At 48.9% G+C, this 17,041-nt stretch overlaps 1 protein-coding gene across 2 annotated transcripts in view; it reads right to left on the reverse strand.

Annotated features, from left to right (window-relative positions):
* The window catches only part of VPS13D (vacuolar protein sorting 13 homolog D), a 372,238-nt gene that overhangs the window by 233,447 nt on the left and 121,750 nt on the right, over positions 1–17,041 (reverse strand). For both annotated transcript variants that reach the window (XM_069948224.1, XM_069948223.1), the window contains exons 38-39: positions 3,662–3,802; positions 2,536–2,661 (exon numbers count right to left, since the gene is read on the reverse strand). In XM_069948224.1, the coding sequence (XP_069804325.1) occupies positions 2,536–2,661; positions 3,662–3,802 (267 nt within the window). The remainder of the gene's footprint in view (positions 1–2,535; positions 2,662–3,661; positions 3,803–17,041) is intronic.

Raw genomic sequence — 17,041 nt, forward strand, 5'->3', positions numbered from 1 at the left:
TATATGACTTTTTGATCTCTTTTATGACGTATTTTCTAAAGCAGATTGATAAAATCCAGCTATTCTGGTACTGTTTTTTTATTTTTACAGCGTGTGTCGTGCGGTGTAATTATTGATATAGTTTTATAGATTGGGCCGTTACGGATGTGGCGATACCAAATATGTGTAGGATTTGTGTTTTTGATCACTTTTAGGTCACGTTTTATTGGGTATAGGGAATGTAATGTATCTTTATTACTGGAGGGGGCTGTGTTTGGCGCACATTTTTTTTCACTTTTTTACTTTTACACTAGTGTACATTACTGTGCACTAGTGTAAAATACTTAGATCACTGATACAATACACTGCAGTACCTGATGTACTGCAGTGTATTGTATCATGCCTCATGCTGACAGGCAATAGCCACGGCCACCCCTGTCAGCATCAGGCATCTCCATGGTGACCCCGGGGACCTTCATTAGAACCCCGGGATCACCATGGAGACATCGGAGGACCGGACGGCACCGTGGGACATCACGATCGCGTAAGTGACCTGCGGCGCCGACCGGGACACACCGGCACCCGTTAGATGCCGCTGTCATGGTTTGACAGCGGCATTTAACGGGTTAAACTGCTCGGAGCGCCGGGCAGTTACAGGAGGGGGTCAGTGGTCACACTGACCGCTGATCCCCCGTCCTGCAGCCGGTAATTTATTCCGATGTGCCCGCCGTTAAAAGGCGTACGCATCGGAATAAAGCCCATTAGTGGCCGCCGTGAATATGCGTGCGGCGGTCACTAAGGGGTTAAAGTGTCACTGTCGTTAAAATTTTTATTGCAGAAATCAATAGTCCAGGCGATTTTAAGAAACGTTGTAATTGGGTTTATTAGCCGAAAAATGAATTTTTATCATGAAAAAGCAGTTTGAAGCTCTCCCCCCTGTCTTCATGGTTTTTCTATGGAGAGAGAAAGTAAAAGCAGCAAAACAGGACAACAATGAGTTAAATTTACATTCACATCGCGGGCTCCCTCCTCTGATAGTCACCAGGACCTCTCTGACCACTAACTAGGGCTCTGAATAGCTCCCCCGCTGAGCAATCCTTTGTTCTGGGCTCTCAGCTCATAGACCAGACAGATCCGACTGATCGGAAATCTCAACTGTTTTTTCGATTCTGAGCAGTGGATGACAGAAAGGAGAGGAGGGGGAACCTGGGAAAAGGCTTTTTACATGCAGATAATGGCAAATTTGGCTAATAAACCCAATTACAAAGTTTCTTGAAATCGCCTGGACTATTGATTTCTGCAAAAAAAAATTTAACGACAGTGACACTTTAAGGTCCGCCATGTCCCCCGCATGTCTCTCCTCCATACTGGCCAGCTGTGCCGTGAGGTCGTCTCGGGTCGTGAAAGCATGCAGCAGGGACCGGACTGTCAAGAGCATGGCCGGGGTAAGAGAAGAGTGGTAGTCCCGATCGGAGGCAGCCAGTGAAGCCGGGTCGAGTTCACCGGGAGTCCGCAGGATCTCCGGTAAGGTTTGGCTCAGCTCAGGGAAGGCAGGGGCTGTCTTTAGAGCAGTGCTCCTGTTCACAGGCGCGGTGGCCATCTTGCTGCGCTGCTGGGCCGAGGGAGGGTTTCGCCGTTTCGAGTGGGCAAAACAGGCTAAAATTGCTTGGGGTGATGCCTCAGATGTAGAGGGGGTACTCCGAGACCCGGTGGGCATAACTGGGCAAGGATGATGCAGGTTAAAGTCCTGATGATGAGGAGCCGCGCCCGGAGCTCAGAACCAACACGTCCTCACACGGCCATGCTCAAACCACGCCCCCGTCTTCCATTTTCTAATTATTGCTCCCACAGTTGATTTCTTCACTCCAAGTTGGTTGCCTATTGCAGATTCAGTCTTCCCAGCCTGGTGCAGGGCTACAATGTTGTTTCTGGTGTCCTTTGACAGCTCTTTGGTCTTCACCATAGTGGAGTTTGGAGTCTGACTGTTTGAGGGTGTGCACAGGTGTCTTTTCATACTAACAAGTTTAAACAGGTGCCATTACTACAGATAATGAGTGGAGGAAAGAGGGGACTCTTAAAGAAGAAGTTACAGGTCTGTGAGAGACAGAAATCTTGACTGTTTGTAGGTGACCAAATATTTATTTTCCACCATAATTTGCAAATAAATTCTTACACAATCAGACAATGTGATTTTCGGGATTTGTTTTCTCATTTTGTCTCCCATAGTTGAGGTCTACCTATGGTGTCACTTACAGACGCCTCTCATCTTTTTAAGTGGTGGAACTTTCACTATTGGTCACTGACTAAATACTTTTTTTCCCCACTGTATAGGAGAGGGAGGCAGATTATATATAATATATATATATATATATATATATATATATATATACACACACACACACACACACACACACACACACACCGTAGGAGAGGGAGGCAGGTATATAGAGAGGAGAGGGATGCAGATATATATATATATATACAGAAGCCTACAACCCCAGGGAGACCCCTCATGTGCAGTGACCCCTCCATCCATCACACTCTTAAGTTACTCACTAGGTCCGATGCACGGAGGGTCCACAGAAGACCCCAGCCACTCCTCATTCCCGCTCTCTATTGTGGCCTCTTTCTCTTGGTTGCAGTAATCGGCCATCCACGACTCTTTGGTGCTGACATATTGTTCTATAAAGCAGAGAAAACACCATAAACAGATCCGCAAAGACACGAGACAACTGGGGTGATATGGGGTCCTCTGTCTGATGCTCAGATATCCAGAACAGGCTGGGGACTAGGGACCCTTTTTCTTGAAGTCCCAACGGCTAAACTCACCCCCCCCCCCCCCCATCCATCACCTATCCTGCAGCTAGGCCCCCATCCATCCCCTATCCTGCAGCTAGGCCCCCATCACCTATCCTGCAGCTAGGCCCCCATCACCTATCCTGCAGCTAGGCCCCCATCCATCACCTATCCTGCAGCTAGGCCCCCATCCATCACCTATCCTGCAGCTAGGCCCCCATCCATCCCCTATCCTGCAGCTAGGCCCCCATCACCTATCCTGCAGCTAGGCCCCCATCACCTATCCTGCAGCTAGGCCCCCATCACCTATCCTGCAGCTAGGCCCCCATCACCTATCCTGCAGCTAGGCCCCCATCACCTATCCTGCAGCTAGGCCCCCATCCATCACCTATCCTGCAGCTAGGCCCCCATCCATCCCCTATCCTGCAGCTAGGCCCCCATCCCCTATCCTGCAGCTAGGCCCCCCATCACCTATCCTGCAGCTAGGCCCCCATCCATCACCTATCCTGCAGCTAGGCCCCCATCACCTATCCTGCAGCTAGGCCCCCATCCATCACCTATCCTGCAGCTAGGCCCCCATCCCCTATCCTGCAGCTAGGCCCCCATCCATCACCTATCCTGCAGCTAGGCCCCCATCACCTATCCTGCAGCTAGGCCCCCATCCATCACCTATCCTGCAGCTAGGCCCCCATCCATCACCTATCCTGCAGCTAGGCCCCCATCCATCACCTATCCTGCAGCTAGGCCCCCATCACCTATCCTGCAGCTAGGCCCCCATCACCTATCCTGCAGCTAGGCCCCCATCACCGATCCTGCAGCTAGGCCCCCATCACCTATCCTGCAGCTAGGCCCCCATCCATCACTTATCCTGGATCGGTCAGCTCACCTATTAGCATTGAGGTGATGTTGATGTCCAGCCGCCGCTCAGCCTTCAGTTCCACCTTCAGTCGGGGGGGATGGAGACGGCTGGCTTCCTGCTGCTGCCAGGATACGGTGCACGGCCACGGCTCAATAAACGGTTCCCAACCTTCAATGACACCGAATATCAGTGATAAGAGAAAGCCGCTCCTAAGATCTACACAGCCGCCTTCCTGGGTCGGACTCAGATAAGACGACTTAGCAGATGACAGGGAAGGTGAGGCCATCTGTAGCGGCACATAGGCTGCATCCCAGTTGTCCAGGCGTTCCTCCTGCTGGATCCGCCTGCTCCACGGAGCGGGCAGACAGCGGGAATCTGCTGCAGAGCATTCGGGATCATACGAACCAGAACATCGGCAAGTTCGGACCATCCCTCATCAGCACCATCACCCTCATCACCACCATCACTATCACCACCATCACCCTCATCACCCCCATCACCCTCATCACCCCCATCACCCTCATCACCCCCATCAGCACCATCATCACCATCACTATCACCACCATCACTATCACCACCATCACTATCACCACCATCACCCTCATCACCACCATCACCCTCATCACCACCATCACCCTCATCACCACCATCACCCTCATCACCACCATCACCCTCACCCTCATCACCACCATCACCCTCATCACCACCATCACTATCACCACAACACATCATCAGCACCATCACCCTCATCACCCCCATCACTATCACCACCACAACACATCATCAGCACCATCACCCTCATCACCACCATCACCCTCATCACCACCATCACCCTCATCACCACCATCACTATCACCACAACACATCATCACCCTCATCACCACCATCACCCTCATCACCACCATCACCCTCATCACCACCATCACTATCACCACAACACATCATCACCCTCATCACCACCATCACCCTCATCACCACCATCACCCTCATCACCACCATCACCCTCATCACCACCATCACAACACATCATCAGCACCATCACCCTCATCACCCCCATCACTATCACCCCCATCACTATCACCCCCATCACTATCACCCCCATCACTATCACCCCCATCACTATCACCCCCATCACTATCACCCCCATCACCCTCATCACCACCATCACTATCACCCCCATCACTATCACCCCCATCACTATCACCCCCATCACCCTCATCACCACCATCACTATCACCCCCATCACTATCACCCCCATCACTATCACCCCCATCACTATCACCCCCATCACTATCACCACCATCACTATCACCACCATCACTATCACCACCATCACTATCACCCCCATCACCCTCATCACCACCATCACTATCACCCCCATCACTATCACCCCCATCACTATCACCCCCATCACTATCACCCCCATCACTATCACCCCCATCACTATCACCCCCATCACTATCACCCCCATCACTATCACCACCATCACCCTCATCACCCCCATCACCCTCATCACCCCCATCACCCTCATCACCCCCATCAGCACCATCATCACCATCACTATCACCACCATCACTATCACCACCATCACTATCACCACCATCACCCTCATCACCACCATCACCCTCATCACCACCATCACCCTCATCACCACCATCACCCTCATCACCACCATCACCCTCACCCTCATCACCACCATCACCCTCATCACCACCATCACTATCACCACAACACATCATCAGCACCATCACCCTCATCACCCCCATCACTATCACCACCACAACACATCATCAGCACCATCACCCTCATCACCACCATCACCCTCATCACCACCATCACCCTCATCACCACCATCACTATCACCACAACACATCATCACCCTCATCACCACCATCACCCTCATCACCACCATCACCCTCATCACCACCATCACTATCACCACAACACATCATCACCCTCATCACCACCATCACCCTCATCACCACCATCACCCTCATCACCACCATCACCCTCATCACCACCATCACAACACATCATCAGCACCATCACCCTCATCACCCCCATCACTATCACCCCCATCACTATCACCCCCATCACTATCACCCCCATCACTATCACCCCCATCACTATCACCCCCATCACCCTCATCACCACCATCACTATCACCCCCATCACTATCACCCCCATCACTATCACCCCCATCACCCTCATCACCACCATCACTATCACCCCCATCACTATCACCCCCATCACTATCACCCCCATCACTATCACCCCCATCACTATCACCCCCATCACTATCACCACCATCACTATCACCACCATCACTATCACCACCATCACTATCACCCCCATCACCCTCATCACCACCATCACTATCACCCCCATCACTATCACCCCCATCACTATCACCCCCATCACTATCACCCCCATCACTATCACCCCCATCACTATCACCACCATCACTATCACCACCATCACTATCACCCCCATCACTATCACCACCATCACTATCACCCCCATCACACATCATCAGCACCATCACCCTCATCACCACCATCACCATCACACATCATCAGCACCATCACCTTCATCACCACCATCACTATCACCACCACCACACATCATCAGCACCATCACCCTCATCACCACCATCACCCATCATCATCACCATCACCTAGGGCTGGGCAGTATACCGTAAAAATACCGATACCGTCCCTGGCGTCGGTCAACCAACCTCAACTTTGCCAGGCCGGTATCTGCGGTATTTTCAGGCTCCCCTTCCGCTCCTCTGTCTCTCAGCAGTGCTGGGGGTCCCGGGCCGCGCTCCCTTGCCTCCATCCTGTCACAGTGGGTCAGCTTTGTCCCCCCGCCCCGATCTTGCCGCTCTAGCCGGCCGGTCAGAGCACAGCTAGCAGGGTGACGTCACGGAGCGGAGACCACAAGCGGCCTTCGGACTGGGGTAGAGGTGTGTGAAACGGTCACATGACAATTACCAGGATCTGGAGCTTTGCTCACATGGGATCAGACCCCCAGTGATTGGTCACTTCATTGTACTCTTGTGATCAGCTGACTCATTAAGGCTCTGATCACACCTGTGTCCACATTTTCATTGAGAACGGTGCAGGATCCATCCACACATGACCACCACCTGCACCACACTACAGGAGGTGTATATACAGGTATACAGCTATGTACACACTACAGGAGGTGTATATACAGGTATACAGCTATGTACACACTACAGGACGTGTATATACAGGTATACAGCTATGTGCACACTACAGGACGTGTATATACAGGTATACAGCTATGTGCACACTACAGGACGTGTATATACAGGTATACAGCTATGTGCACACTACAGGACGTGTATATACAGGTATACAGCTATGTGCACACTACAGGACGTGTATATACAGGTATACAGCTATGTACACACTACAGGACGTGTATATACAGCTATGTACACACTACAGGACATGTATATACAGGTATACAGCTATGTACACACTACAGGAGGTGTATATACAGGTATACAGCTATGTACACACTACAGGAGGTGTATATACAGCTATGTACACACTACAGGACATGTATATACAGGTATACAGCTATGTACACACTACAGGAGGTGTATATACAGGTATACAGCTATGTGCACACTACAGGACATGTATATACAGGTATACATCTATGTACACACTACAGGACGTGTATATACAGGTATACAGCTATGTACACACCACAGGACATGTATATACAGGTATACAGCTATGTACACACTACAGGAGGTGTATATACAGCTATGTACACACTACAGGACATGTATATACAGGTATACAGCCATGTACACACTACAGGTGGTGTATATACAGGTATACAGCCACTACAGGACATGTATATACAGGTATACAGCCATGGACACACTACAGGACGTGTATATACAGCTATGTACACACCACAGGAGGTGTATATACAGGTATACAGCTATGTACACACCACAGGAGGTGTATATACAGGTATACAGCTATGTACACACTACAGGAGGTGTATATACAGGTATACAGCTATGTACACACTACAGGACGTGTATATACAGGTATACAGCTATGTACACACTACAGGACGTGTATATACAGGTATACATCTATGTACACACTACAGGACGTGTATATACAGGTATACAGCTATGTACACAATACAGGAGGTGTATATACAGGTATACAGCTATGTACACACTACAGGACGTGTATATACAGGTATACAGCTATGTACACACTACAGGACGTGTATATACAGGTATACAGCTATGTACACACTACAGGACGTGTATATACAGGTATACAGCTATGTGCACACTACAGGACGTGTATATACAGGTATACAGCTATGTACACACTACAGGAGGTGTATATACAGGTATACAGCTATGTACACACTACAGGAGGTGTATATACAGCTATGTACACACTACAGGACATGTATATACAGGTATACAGCTATGTACATACTACAGGAGGTGTATATACAGGTATACAGCCATGTACACACTACAGGAGGTGTATATACAGGTATACAGCCACTACAGGACGTGTATATACAGGTATACAGCTATGTGCACACTACAGGACGTGTATATACAGGTATACAGCTATGTACACACTACAGGACATGTATATACAGGTATACAGCCATGTACACACTACAGGAGGTGTATATACAGGTATACAGCCACTACAGGACGTGTATATACAGGTATACAGCTATGTGCACACTACAGGACGTGTATATACAGGTATACAGCCATGTACACACTACAGGAGGTGTATATACAGGTATACAGCCACTACAGGAGGTGTATATACAGGTATACAGCTATGTACACACTACAGGACGTGTATATACAGGTATACAGCTATGTACACACTACAGGACATGTATATACAGGTATACAGCCATGTACACACTACAGGAGGTGTATATACAGATATACAGCTATGTACACACTACAGGACGTGTATATACAGGTATACAGCTATATACCAACTACAGGACATGTATATACAGGTATACAGCCATGTACACACTACAGGAGGTGTATATACAGGTATACAGCCACTACAGGAGGTGTATATACAGGTATACAGCTATGTACACACTACAGGAGGTGTATATACAGGTATACAGCTATGTACACACTACAGGAGGTGTATATACAGGTATACAGCTATGTACACACTACAGGAGGTGTATATAGAGGTATACAGCTATGGAAACACTACAGGACGTGTATATACAGGTATACAGCTATGTACACACTACAGGACGTGTATATACAGGTATACAGCTATGTACACACTACAGGAGGTGTATATACAGGTATACAGCTATGTACACACTACAGGAGGTGTATATACAGGTATACAGCTATGTACACACTACAGGACGTGTATATACAGGTATACAGCTATGTGCACACTACAGGACGTGTATATACAGGTATACAGCTATGTGCACACTACAGGACGTGTATATACAGGTATACAGCTATGTGCACACTACAGGACGTGTATATACAGGTATACAGCTATGTACACACTACAGGACGTGTATATACAGGTATACAGCTATGTACACACTACAGGAGGTGTATATACAGGTATACAGCTATGTACACACTACAGGAGGTGTATATAGAGGTATACAGCTATGGAAACACTACAGGACGTGTATACAGGGCCGGCCTTTGGGGTGTGCGAGCTGTGCGGTTGCACAGGGCGCATCACTCCTGGCCAGCTAGGGGGCGCTCTGGCAGTCAGCTGCACACTTAACTGGTCTGGCAGTCTGTCTGCCAGAGCGCCCCCCTAGCTGGCCGCCTGCCCTCCTTGCATAGGGGTTTGTATTGGGGCGCTCCAGACAATAGACGGGCTAGGAACCTGGCGAAATAAGGTGTCGGGTAAATCCCGGTAAGCTCCGCCCCCACCGACAAGCCCCGCCCCCGGCACCCACCGCGGGTGGGAGGCTGACTTTTTCCTTGCGACATTGCAGCCTGCAGTGTGATCAGGTCCCATCAGTGTGGTGACCTGTGACCCCTGCCCAGCCATGTGCGTCCTCCCTCCTCCTCCTCAGCAATGCTGCAGCCTCCAGGATCCTGGGCCCCTGCTGTAAGTCTGATGATTCTCTCTCCTCTGTCTCTCTAGCTCCTTATCCGACCTCCCATCTACCTCTTTCCCTTCTATCTATCTCTATCTATCTATATATCGGCTGAAACACTGCATAACTACTGCCCCCATCATACCCCAACTGCTAAACAGTGTATAACTACTACCCCCAGCATACCCAACAGCTAAACAGTGCATAACTACTGCCCCCATCATACCCCAACAGCTAAACAGTTTATAACTACTGCCCCCAGCATACCCAACAGCTAAACAGTGTATAACTACTACCCCCAGCATACCCCAACAGCTAAACAGTGCATAACTACTGCCCCCAGCATACCCCAACAGCTGATAACAGTGCATAACTACTGCCCCCAGCATACCCAACAGCTAAACAGTGTATAACTACTACCCCCAGCATACCCCAACAGCTGATAACAGTGCATAACTACTGCCCCCAGCATACCCAACAGCTAAACAGTGTATAACTACTACCCCCAGCATACCCCAACAGCTGATAACAGTGCATAACTACTGCCCCCAGCATACCCAACAGCTAAACAGTGTATAACTACTACCCCCAGCATACCCAACAGCTAAACAGTGCATAACTACTGCCCCCAGCATACCCCAACAGCTAAACAGTGTATAACTACTACCCCCAGCATACCCCAACAGCTAAACAGTGCATAACTACTGCCCCCAGCATACCCAACAGATAAACAGTGTATAACTACTGCCCCCAGCATACCCCAACAGCTAAACAGTGCATAACTACTGCCCCCAGCATACCCCAACAGCTAAACAGTGCATAACTACTGCCCCCAGCATACCCCAACAGCTAAACGGTGCATAACTACTGCCCCCAGCATATCCCAACAGCTGAAACAGTACATAACTACTGCCCCCAGCATACCCAACAGCTAAATGGTGCATAACTACTGCCCCCAGCATACCCCAACAGCTAAACAGTGCACAACTACTGCCCCCAGCATATCCCAACAGCTAAACAGTGCATAACTACTGCCCCCAGCATACCCCAACAGCTAAACAGTGCACAACTACTGCCCCCAGCATACCCAACAGCTAAACAGTGCATAACTACTGCCCCCAGCATACCATACAGCTAAACAGTGCATAACTACTGCCCCCAGCATACCCAACAGCTAAACAGTGCATGACTACTACCCCCAACATACCCCAACAGCTAAACAGTACATAACTACTGCCCCCAGCATACCCCAACAGCTAAACAGTGCATAACTACTGCCCCCAGCATACCCCAACAGCTAAACAGTGCATAACTACTGCCCCCAGCATACCCAACAGCTAAACAGTGCATAACTACTGCCCCCAGCATACCATACAGCTAAACAGTGCATAACTACTGCCCCCAGCATACCCCAACAGCTAAACAGTGCACAACTACTGCCCCCAGCACGGTAAACAGTGTAATCGCCAAATAGGCCAAGTCCAAATTTGCTGTGTTTTAGTGAAGTCCCATCTCAGAGATCACATATATAACAGTTGGGGGGGGGGGGGGGGGGGGTAGATGATTGATAGATAGATACATAGATAGATGGTACTTCTATCGGGGGTCGGGGGGTTTGGGGTTTAGGGGTGGAGCTTGTTGTAGTAGGATTTAGTATATCGTATCTAAATACTACAGCCTCCCGTCTCGTTTGTGGTTTTATTGTGGGGGTCGTCTGGAGGGGCGGGAGGCTGTAAGATTTAGGAAGGGGGGGGGGCGCCAAAAGAAATTTTCGCACAGGGCGCCATCTACCCTAAGGCCGGCCCTGCGTGTATATACAGGTATACAGCTATGTGCACACTACAGGACGTGTATATACAGGTATACAGCTATGTACACACTACAGGAGGTGTATATACAGGTATACAGCTATGTACACCCTACAGGAGGTGTATATACAGGTATACAGCTATGTACACCCTACAGGAGGTGTATATAGAGGTATACAGCTATGGAAACACTACAGGACATGTATATACAGGTATACAGCTATGTAAACACTACAGGACATGTATATACAGGTATACAGCCATGTACACACTACAGGAGGTGTATATACAGGTATACAGCCACTACAGGAGGTGTATATACAGGTATACAGCTATGTACACACTACAGGACATGTATATACAGGTATACAGCTATGTACATACTACAGGAGGTGTATATACAGGTATACAGCTATGTACACACTACAGGACGTGTATATACAGCTATGTACACACTACAGGACATGTATATACAGCTATGTACACACTACAGGAGGTGTATATACAGGTATACAGCTATGAACACACTACAGGACGTGTATATATAGGTAGGAGGTGTATATACAGGTATACAGCTATGAACACACTACAGGACGTGTATATACAGGTATACAGCTATGAACACACTACAGGACGTGTATATATAGGTATACAGCTATGTACACACTACAGGAGGTGTATATACAGGTATACAGCCACTACAGTAGGTGTATATACAGGTATACAGCTATGTACACACTACAGGACGTGTATATACAGGTATACAGCTATGTACACACTACAGGACATGTATATACAGGTATACAGCTATGTACACACTACAGGAGGTGTATATACAGGTATACAGCCACTACAGGAGGTGTATATACAGGTATACAGCCACTACAGGAGGTGTATATACAGGTATACAGCCACTACAGGAGGTGTATATACAGGTATACAGCTATGTACACACTACAGGAGGTGTATATACAGGTATACAGCTATGTACACACTACAGGAGGTGTATATACAGGTATACAGCTATGTACACACTACAGGAGGTGTATATAGAGGTATACAGCTATGTACACACTACAGGAGGTGTATATACAGGTATACAGCTATGTACACACTACAGGAGGTGTATATAGAGGTATACAGCTATGTACACACTACAGGAGGTGTATATAGAGGTATACAGCTATGTACACACTACAGGTGGTGTATATACAGGTATACAGCCACTACAGGACATGTATATACAGGTATACAGCTATGTACACACTACAGGACGTGTATACAGGTATACAGCTAAATACTACCTAGCTGTATACCTGTATATACACGTCCTGTAGTGTGTACATAGCTGTATACCTATATATACACGTCCTGTAGTGTGTACATAGCTGTATACCTGTATATACACGTCCTGTAGTGTGCACATAGCTGTATACCTGTATATACACGTCCTGTAGTGGCTGTATACCTGTATATACACATCCTGTAGTGTGTCCATAGCTGTATACCTGTATATACACCTCCTGTAGTGTGTCTATAGCTGTATACCTGTATATACACCTCCTGTAGTGTGTCCATAGCTGTATACCTGTATATACATGTCCTGTAGTGTGTCCATAGCTGTATACCTGTATATACACCTCCTGTAGTGTGTCCATAGCTGTATACCTGTATATACACGTCCTGTAGTGTGTCCATAGCTGTATCAGGGCTCCAGATGGCGACCAAAATGGTCGCCAATGCGACTGACTTTTTGCAAATGGCGCCCAGATTTATTAATCTGGGCGCCATTTGCGACTGGCCCCGGCGGCAGCGCGCTGTCTCTTTAAGATGCGCGGCTGATGCGCGGCTGCCGGGGGTGTCCCGTCCTATCCCCGGCAGCGCGGCGCATCAGTGAGCTGCCTGGGGCCCTGACTTCCGGCACAGGAAGCGCACGTCAGAGACGCTTCCTGTGTCAGAAGTCACAGCCCCGGCGTACAGGAGCTCACTGACGCGCCGCGCTGCCGGGGATAGGACGGGACACCCCCGGCAGCCGCGCATCAGCCGGGGACAGCGTCCGAAGAAGAAGAGGATCGCCGGGGGAGCGGGTTGTCAGGTGAGTTTGTGTGTTTGTTTTTTTTTAAATACTGCTTAGCATAGAGGAAAGGGGGGGCATCTATAATGGGGGTAGAAGAGGGGCCATCTTCAAGGGGGGGAGAGGGGGTATCTATAAGGGGGGGAGAAGAGGGGGCATCTATAATGGGGGGGAGAGGGGGCATCTATAATGGGGGGAGAAGAGGGGGCATCTATAAGGTGAGGGGGTATCTATAAGGGGGGGAGAAGAGGGGGCATCTATAATGGGGGGGAGAAGAGGGGGCATCTATAATGGGGGGAGAAGAGGGGGTATCTATAATGGGGGGGATAAGAGGGGGTATCTATAATGGGGGGGATAAGAGGGGGCATCTATAATGGGGGGAGAAGAGGGGGCATCTATAATGGGGGGAGAAGAGGGGGTATCTATAATGGGGGGGAGAAGAGGGGGTATCTATAATGGGGGGGAGAAGAGGGGGTATCTATAATGGGGGGGAGGAGGGGGCATCTATAATGGGGGGGGGAGAGGGGGTATCTATAATGGGGGGAGAAGAGGGGGCATCTATAAGGGGGGGAGAAGAGGGGGTATCTATAATGGGGGGGAGAAGAGGGGGCATCTATAAGGGGGGGAGAAGAGGGGGTATCTATAATGGGGGGGAGGAGGGGGCATCTATAAGGGGGGGGAGGAGGGGGCATCTATAATGGGGGGGAGGAGGGGGCATCTATAATGGGGGTAGAGGGGGTCATCTATAAGGGGAGGGGGCCATCTATAAGTGTAGGGCAGACTGGCTGCAGACACTGGGAGATAGATATATGCACAATTATTATTATCAGGGCCCCTCAGGTGTCTGTATTGTAGGGGGTCACTTGCATTAGTCACTAGGTGAGAGATATATCTATCTATATACACATCTTGTGGGGGGTCACTATGGCTGCAGTCATAAGTCTAGCTCAGTATGTATAGACTGTTGCAAGCTTTTAAAGGGAACCTGTCACCCCCCGTGACGGGGTGACAGGCTCCCAACCCCCCATACTCACCTCATCGCGCCGGGTCCCGCTTCTGAAGATGGTCGGGTCACGGAGATCTCAGCCTCTGCAGCCCGGCGCGCACACTGAGAGATGAGTCCAACGCTCAGAGAATGACGGAGCGCTGGACTCTCCCATCATTCTCTATGAGCGTTGGACTCATCTCTCAGCGCACGCCGGGCTGCAGCGGCTGAGATCTCCGTGACCCGACCATCTTCAGAAGCGGGACCCGGCGCGATGAGGTGAGTATAGGGGGTTCTAACGGGGGGTTGGGAGCCTGTCACCCCGTCACCGGGGGTGACAGGTTCCCTTTAAGTTCAAGTTCAGAAGAGTAAGCCTCATTAAAAGGCTAGCCAAGTGAGGCTGAAGTACTGAGTCAGACTGGATATGGTTGTCAGACTGTATATGGTTGTCAGACTGTATATGGTTGTCAAGTTGCAAGTTTCCATGTTGAACGTTTTCAAACTAAGAAAAGAAAGGATCTAAAGGAGGAGGAGGCTGCCGTGGCCTCTGCACACAGTAAGTCCCATTTAACATAACATTAATTTTACATGGTTTAAAATGTTGGCGACCAAATATTCTATTTGGCGCCTAAATTTTTCAGGTTAGGAGCCAATGGCTCCCAGGTAAATTTTTTAGTCTGGAGCCCTGTGTATACCTGTATATACACCTCCTGTAGTGTGTACATAGCTGTATACCTGTATATACACCTCCTGTAGTGTGTACATAGCTGTATACCTGTATATACACCTCCTGTAGTGTGTACATAGCTGTATACCTGTATATACACCTCCTGTAGTGTGTACATAGCTGTATATCTGTATATACACCTCCTGTAGTGTGTATATAGCTGTATATACACGTCCTGTAGTGTGTACATAGCTGTATACCTGTATATACACGTCCTGTAGTGTGTACATAGCTGTATATCTGTATATACACGTCCTGTAGTGTGTACATAGCTGTATACCTGTATATACACGTCCTGTAGTGTGTACATAGCTGTATACCTGTATATACACGTCCTGTAGTGTGTACATGGCTGTATACCTGACTATACACGTCCTGTAGTGTGCACATAGCTGTATACCTGTATATACACGTCCTGTAGTGTGTACATAGCTGTATACCTGTATATACACGTCCTGTAGTGTGTACATGGCTGTATACCTGACTATACACGTCCACCCTAATGATAACTATAGAGTAAATGACCGGCCTTGTGTTGCTGCTCAGTGAGTTCTTTTAAAAAAAAATTATTCAAACAAAATAGCCGGTTTGACATGGTCAAGTGGGTGTGGCTTGCAAACAGGGCTGCTGTGTGTAATATGGAGAGGAGAGAGGCTGCTGCTGTGTAATATGGAGAGGAGAGAGGCTGCTGTGTAATATGGAGAGGAGAGAGGCTGCTGTGTGTAATATGGAGAGGAGAGAGGCTGCTGCTGTGTAATATGGAGAGGAGAGAGGCTGCTGCTGCTGTGTAATATGGAGAGGAGAGAGGCTGCTGTGTAATATGGAGAGGAGAGAGGCTGCTGTGTAATATGGAGAGGAGAGAGGCTGCTGCTGTGTAATATGGAGAGGAGAGAGGCTGCTGTGTAATATGGAGAGGAGAGAGGCTGCTGTGTAATATGGAGAGGAGAGAGGCTGCTGTGTAATATGGAGAGGAGAGAGGCTGCTGTGTAATATGGGGAGGAGAGAGGCTGCTGTGTAATATGGGGAGGAGAGAGGCTGCTGCTGTGTAATATGGAGAGGAGAGAGGCTGCTGTGTGTAATATGGAGAGGAGAGAGGCTGCTGTGTAATATGGAGAGGAGAGAGGCTGCTGCTGTGTAATATGGAGAGGAGAGAGGCTGCTGTGTAATATGAAGAGGAGAGAGGCTGCTGCTGTGTGTAATATGGGGAGGAGAGAGGCTGCTGCTGTGTAATATGGGGAGGAGAGAGGCTGCTGTGTAATATGGGGAGGAGAGAGGCTGCTGTGTAATATGGGGAGGAGAGAGGCTGCTGTGTAATATGGAGAGGAGAGAGGCTGCTGCTGTGTAATATGGAGAGGAGAGAGGCTGCTGCTGTGTAATATGGAGAGGAGAGAGGCTGCTGCTGTGTGTAATATGGGGAGGAGAGAGGCTGCTGCTGTGTAATATGGAGAGGAGAGAGGCTGCTGCTGTGTAATATGGAGAGGAGAGAGGCTGCTGCTGTGTAATATGGAGAGGAGAGAGGCTGCTGTGTGTAATATGGAGAGGAGAGAGGCTGCTGCTGTGTAATATGGAGAGGAGAGAGGCTGCTGCTGTGTGTAATATGGAGAGGAGAGAGGCTGCTGTGTAATATGGAGAGGAGAGAGGCTGCTGTGTAATATGG

Source organism: Dendropsophus ebraccatus, chromosome 12 (genome assembly GCF_027789765.1).
Source record: "Dendropsophus ebraccatus isolate aDenEbr1 chromosome 12, aDenEbr1.pat, whole genome shotgun sequence".
In the NCBI taxonomy this organism is placed as follows: Eukaryota; Metazoa; Chordata; class Amphibia; order Anura; family Hylidae; genus Dendropsophus; species Dendropsophus ebraccatus.